Below are 6,899 nucleotides of genomic sequence, written 5' to 3'. Positions count from 1 at the left end.
TTCTCACTTAAGATGAAGGCTTACAGAACAAAATAGTTTCTCATTTAACAGTTACTACAAATGTTGCCCTATGACAATGGTTAACAATCTCACATCAACAATATCCTTACTCAACCTTGGGTTCCCTCTATAGGGACTCTTATGTAACCACACATCTCTTTCCTCACACTGGGGCACCAAGCTAATTATAAAAGTCTGCTTAAATCTATCCACCTGTCTTTTGTTTTGCTGCCTACCTGGGCCTTTTTCAAGCAGGCAGAAAATCTCCAATCAGTCTGTTACCACAACGAAAACGCAAGAGATTAGTGACCACAGAGAGAAGCAGAATCAGTTTACATCCTTTCAGGCAAGATAATGATATTACTTCACAAGCAAGAAATCTGAGTGCCCCCAACCTTGATGTAGAAACCTGCAGCTAATAATCACATTAAAGTTGGTTTTACATGCCAGACAGTTTTTGTTTCCTCTGTTGTTTTTACAATTTGAATGTTCTTTGTGGTTACCAAAATTATTTGCTGAAAGGCACACATTAACATTGAAAACATTTAATCCATAATAAAGTAGGCTTTATAGCTTAGGTATATCTTAGTTAAAATATACTTCCCATTGATTTTTTAAAAAATTAACAACATTGCTTGTATTTATCCAGAGTAGAATTCAGCAATCTAATGGTGTTAATCATGACAATTAATACACTTAAAAAACTCCTTTCTTAATTGAGGTATAAAACAGACTTTTCACTATAATCTATCAACCCAAATAAAGAATTTGTAGATCCCATCATGCTACCCTCCCACCTCTCTCAAAAAAAGGTCAATTGTTTGTCTAAGGAAAGATAACTAAGTCTGCAGCTATCAATTCAGCAAGGAAAACGGTGAAAGAACAGATGTGGAAGACAGAAATGGTACAGGTGATCAGACAGAGGTTCTGATTATAGCAAACTGAACTTGGTTTCTTTTTCATAATCAAATACTTAATGAAAACAAATTTAACACCATCAACCAAAAAGAAGTATGAGTAATCTTTTAAAGTGTGGTTAACTTTCACTTACTAGAGGAACTGTACTAGCCACAGCTTTGAACTGGTTCATTCCAGTTTGGACCCCTGCTGAGAATTTGCATTTCCACCCCAGATATACTGAATCAGAATCTGCATTTTAATATTTGTTAAAATGTAGATTCTCAGCAGGGGTTCAAACCCGAACAAACTGGTTTGAAGCCCTGGTACTAGCTGAATCCCTTTCAGCTGCTTCAATGTGATTCATAAGTCATCCCTGTGTTTAAACATTAGTTATCTCAGTCTTCAGTAACTGTTCCTTTTAGACAGTGATTTAAAGTTTGTGTGTATAGTTACTGAGTGAAATGTGTAGTTCAGCTATGAAAATGATGCTCACAGAATGAAAATATACTGAGTCTATATAAATATAGCTGACATAGAAGAAAAAGAATAACAATTACAATGGCATTTTTTTGTGCCACAAAAATTTAGGTTTATCAAATGTTTATTTTCAAGCTGCTTTTGGTATTATGAAAATAGAACTAATACTTGGCAAAAAAAAAACAAACCCTCAAAAAGTCATGTTTGCCACTTTCATGATAAAATAAAACATATCTATTACAGACATGGAATCAGTCGTCCTTGGGTAATTCTATAATTCTAGGGAGAAAAAAAACTAAAACAATACTTTTGCCTGTAAAAAGACTACTCTTATAAATTACGTACAGATTTTCTACATCTATGATACTAACTAGCCATCCCAAGGATCTATTGGCTATATCATGTATATTCTAAGCATTTTTTAAACTTTCATCTCTCTCCTCTTAAAAACACTGATACAAATTTAACCATATATTAATGACAACAAATTAATTTAAAATATCGCTCTACTCAGTTTCCTATCCGCCTTTGGCATTATTAACTGTAAGGCCACAGAAAAATAGTATTTAAAAAGTTAAAGGTAGTGTTATCTTCAGTGGAGACAATAAATTTAGTGAACTATTTTTTTTCAGTAAGCAGTTGAACTAAAAGTACTGAGGCCCTTTTAAACCAATGTTTCATGAATTCTTAAAAAATTAAAGGAATAATTTTTGTCCATCACTATATTGATAGTAATTGTGTAGTCAGAGGGTCATAGTACTTAAAATATCAGTAACCATAAAACGTCTTAAATTGGTCAGATATTTACTGATAAGTCATTATTAATTTATCTTTTACAAACAATTTTAAAACAAGATAATACAATGCACATACCGATAACATTCTTAGCAGAGGAAAAGATATCCTTATGGTTCCTTCCCACTCACCTAAGATAACTGGTCTCTTCACGAAACATAGCAAAAAAAATTTTTGTTATAAGCTACAATAGCTATTTTTCCATGCAATCAGATTTAATTGCTGAAGCCAAAATAATGCAAAAATTTTATAAAAATTCAAATAATACTCTCTGAATTGTGGTTTTAAAAAGATCTATCCAGTAGTAAAAATGTTCACATATGTAATTTAAAATTCCCAAAGCAGCTCCTATACACATACACCAAAAAAAAAGAAAGAAAGAAAAAACCTGACAGTAATGTTTTTTTTTTTAAGTTTGCTTTTAAATAAAAAAGTGGAAGTTTACTACGGAAAAGAACTTCTAGCCTTTCAGTAACAAGCTGCTCTGTTTTGTAGCTGTGATTATTAATCATTTTGCATGGTTTTTTATCGTTCATTATCAAAAAAGACCCAAAGGTATACTAAAAGAATGGAAGGGAATATTTGAATATTCACTTTCAGGGAACGCCTTAAAATTTTTAGATCTGTAGGACTTATTTAAATTTAGTAAAGAATTTGTTTATTTAGTAAAGAATATTTACTATTCTTTATGAATATCTTGCAACCATATTGATGAAAATAAAGATTTCCCCCAATTTCAATTAAACATTTGCTGAGTATTTAATACATGTTAGGAACTGTGCTGTGTGCTTTTCATAAGATTCTCTGCCTTAAGTTTCCTGAATGAAAAAGCACCCAAAGTGCTGAGCCAAAAACTTTCCAAGTAAACACTTTATTTTAAATGTTAGATACAGTCATTCATCTTTATATATATTTTTTGTTTCTCCTGGTTAAACAACTTGTCAAAGTGGATGGTGGGTATCAACCTTGAAATAAAAATTCAAACATTCCATTTGCATTATAGGAATACTGCTCATTTAATTAACGCAAACCACCTGTCTAAATACCAATAGCAATCTGTACTTCAATGTTAAAAAGATCCAGCTGAAATACAACTTCTCTAACTCTGATCAGTCTGAGAACTATTTTTTCCACAGTTAAAGGGATCACTATAAACACAAAAACTGGCATTGTTTTTCTGTGATTAGGTTACAGTAGCTTAAGTCTCTAAGCACTAGAATCCCCCACACACTGATCAGTTACAGCTGTCAATTGTGGAGCAGGGGACTAGCTGACATCTGCTTCTTGCTTATTTCGTTAATGGTTCACTTCCAGGTCCTACAAGGATTGTAGCCTTTCTCCAAAGATAACGTCAGACCCATCTATGTCTGCCTTCTACATAGTCTGCTTGTTCTGGTTTGTCACTCTCCATACAATGCAAATCTGAGTGAACTCACATCTGTCACCGATCGACCCAATTCGTGGGCAATCTTTTCCCATCGACCTGGGGTCCCTCCTGGGAACTTAACCATACTTCTTGTCAGTTGGCTGAGGTCCTCTTCTGTCCACTCAGGTGCCTGCAAAACATTTTTTTTTTAAAAAAAAAAGATAATTGGGAGAATGTTTGCTAAAACATTTAACAAGCTTGTGAACCAAATTATTGGCAATATGGTTTCTAAAAGGCAACAATATTAAAATGCATCTAGTGTTTATATAATGGTTTGTGTTTCATATTTAACATTAGAAGGCAAAGCTTCAGCAGCTTTTTGTATTTTCCTATGTATACAGGTATGTTGTGAAACCAGGTTTTTGAAGGAAAAAAAAAAAGGCAATTTAATTTTGCTTTAAAGTGAGGAACCATTCTCAAAACCTATGAAACTGTGTCACTGCTGCTTATAAATGCCTTTTATAATAATGCTAATATAAGAAGTCTTTAAGTTTTAAGAAAAAGTGAACAAGTAAATGTAGTGAACTAGAATCAGAAAGGAAACAAAGATACATTTTTCATTCACTGTATGTAATATTCAATTTTAAAAGCATGTATTTTCAAGAAGTTTAACTTGGTAGCTGACAGTGAAATGCCAGCATTTTATAAAACTTGAGAACGGAATTAAAATTAGAAACTGCTGCGACCAAGACTTATACCAACAAGTCCATGCAAAACATTTCATTTTTGAGATGGTAAATATCTCCTAAAAGCTGACCAAATTATAAAGCTGAATAATGAAATACCTTAAGGATTACAAAACCTCAAAAGCAAAAATCCTAATAGCAAACATATTCTCTACATGTTACTCAACACTGGTCAAAACCAAAACTGAGCAAAGCAAACAATAACTATTATCAAATAACAAATGACCATGTTACAATTATTTCACGTTACATTTTACTACTCAACTATCACTCACCAGAGGCAGTAACCACTCTGGTATTAAACAATACTCTTGTAGGCAACAGAGAGATGGAGGAAGCCCACCTTATTTTCCTTTAATTAAAAAGAAAGAAAGGAACCTTTGAGACAAATACCTTTTCTAATCACCATTTCCGATAATGAACAGGCATACATCAGGCAGTTTGCATTACAGAACCATCAGCACAGAACAACAGTCAGAGGTGAGTGACCCCAGGGACTATCTCCACAGCTACAGCAAAGCTTCTCCCTGACACTAATCCTCCCTGTCATTCTCCCACTGTGCTCTAACCACACTGACATCCGCCTGCCTCACTGCAAGCTTAACAGGGCCCTTCCTGACTTTTTACTGACTCCCCCAATCAATGGTTCAAGCGTGCTCTTTTCACCATGTCCAAATGGCAGCTTCACTCATAATCAAAGTGCACTGCTCATGTTAAAGGGCTTTCGGAAAGGGTCTCCCATTTGCATTCATTTGCAAAGCAAACTACTTTTATTCACTTTGTTCTGCTATCAAGAATGTTCCCTGAAGCAGATAAATTGGCATAAATACAACCTGCCACTTAAGAGTCGGTAAATAATAGCCAATAGTACGGAGGATTTTATCAATCATTCTACTTGGTATCCACTAAAAGCTGAAAGACTCAAACATATTCATCTGTATAGTCTGCAGGATACCTGCATAAATTCACTTATATAAAAAGATAGCCTGCATTGGGTATGGCTGGAATTTCTTTGATATTTAATGAATGTCAGAAATCTAATTTTCCATGTCAGATGATTTAAAAATTTACACTGAGGTTTCTTTCTGTTTGTTTTTACTTTATATAGGGAAAAAATATTATTCTTTATTCATACATTATTTAGAGGAACAACCAAAAGATGTTAGTGATAGGATTGTAATTTGATTCTTAAGGAAATCATATTTTTATTGCTAAAAAGCTGAAGCTTTAATAAATACACTGATTGGTTTCAGAAATGCAAGAGTTAACTTTTAAATAGAATTTAAATACAAGCTTGAAGTATAAAATCATACCATGAATAGCAAGAAGTTGAAACTGCATATACATTGTATTGAATTATTGATACAGTATTCAAACTGTAACACACTATCAATGCAATTTCACAGTAAATCAAATCATCTTATTTCTGCATTGATTATAACAAACATTTATAGAGCAAACAAAATTATCTAAAATGTCAAAAATATAAGACATTATTTCACACAGTAAACTCTAAAATAATTTCTATTTTAAATAAATTGACTTTATAAATATGCTGCATATATGAACAATGAGTATTAAAAACCAATTTCTGGTTTTAATTCCTTGTTAATAACATGAGTCTAAAAGTACAGTGCCTCTCTTTTCTGGAAAGGAAACAATTTATATCAAATATTTGAAATGATATTCTGAAAAATCACCTACTGCTATGGCTCTTTCCTTTTACTTCATAGTTACTTTATAGTCATGACTTTTATTACTAATATTAAAAAAACTAGATTGATAATAACAAGAACCATAATCTGAAATATCTGAAAGAATCCTTTTAGCAAGTCATTATTGTCTCTCCTACAGCTATAAGGCACTTTCCTGAATGTGTAATTCCTCAGCAATAGTTAGTTGTGTCTTTAGAAGCAACAGAGCCTACTGTGATCCAGCTCCTACAGCAGCCATGAGGGTGGCCATGGTGTGAATGTATTCTCCCTGTTCTAATCTGGAGCCAACTGTAGCTGTGAAAGTCAAATGAATGCATAAGCATACTGCTTTGTCACTTAAAACCATGTGTGTCCAATATTATTGAAACACTGGGCCAAAAATTCATCTCTATAGTAAAATAATGGAAGATACCACATGGTGTGGGGACAGCTGTTGTGACTACACAAGCATTCCAATTTTGCATCAGAAAAGCTCCACTCTGGGAATAAATTTCCATACTGAATACAAAATAAAAATAAGCAGTTTTCAAGTTATTCATTATTTTAATGTAATAACCCAAAAATATATCTACTAAAGTAAGAACTGCTATAAAAATTTAATCAGCCTCATCAAATAATGTCCTTTTGGGATGGATTTTGTCATACAACCACCTATGTTCAAATGTTTGGTACCTTTAAAAATCTGTAAAATTCTTGGGGGATATGGGCAGAGGATGGAGGGGAAAGCACAGTATATATATATATATTCTATTTTATTGTACTTTAGGTGAAGGTTTACAGAACAAATATTTTCTCATTAAACAGTCAGTACACATACTGTTTTATGACATTGGTTAACAACCCCACAACATGTCAACATGCTCCCTTCTTGGACTTGGAGACCTTTTTTTTTTTGGTGAA

The 6,899-nt window shown here is 33.0% G+C and overlaps 1 protein-coding gene across 8 annotated transcripts in view; it reads right to left on the bottom strand.

The window, feature by feature from the left end:
* The window catches only part of DNAJC1 (DnaJ heat shock protein family (Hsp40) member C1), a 343,339-nt gene that overhangs the window by 55,769 nt on the left and 280,671 nt on the right, over window positions 1-6,899 (bottom strand). For all 8 annotated transcript variants that reach the window (XM_023735039.1, XM_004380540.2, XM_023735041.1 and 5 more), the window contains one exon: window positions 3,609-3,728. In XM_023735039.1, coding sequence (XP_023590807.1) covers window positions 3,609-3,728 — 120 coding nt within the window. The remainder of the gene's footprint in view (window positions 1-3,608; window positions 3,729-6,899) is intronic.

The sequence above is a fragment of the Trichechus manatus genome, unplaced genomic scaffold (assembly GCF_000243295.1).
Source record: "Trichechus manatus latirostris isolate Lorelei unplaced genomic scaffold, TriManLat1.0 scaffold00075, whole genome shotgun sequence".
NCBI lineage: Eukaryota > Metazoa > Chordata > Mammalia > Sirenia > Trichechidae > Trichechus > Trichechus manatus.
This window is presented reverse-complemented; position numbering and strand designations above follow the sequence as displayed.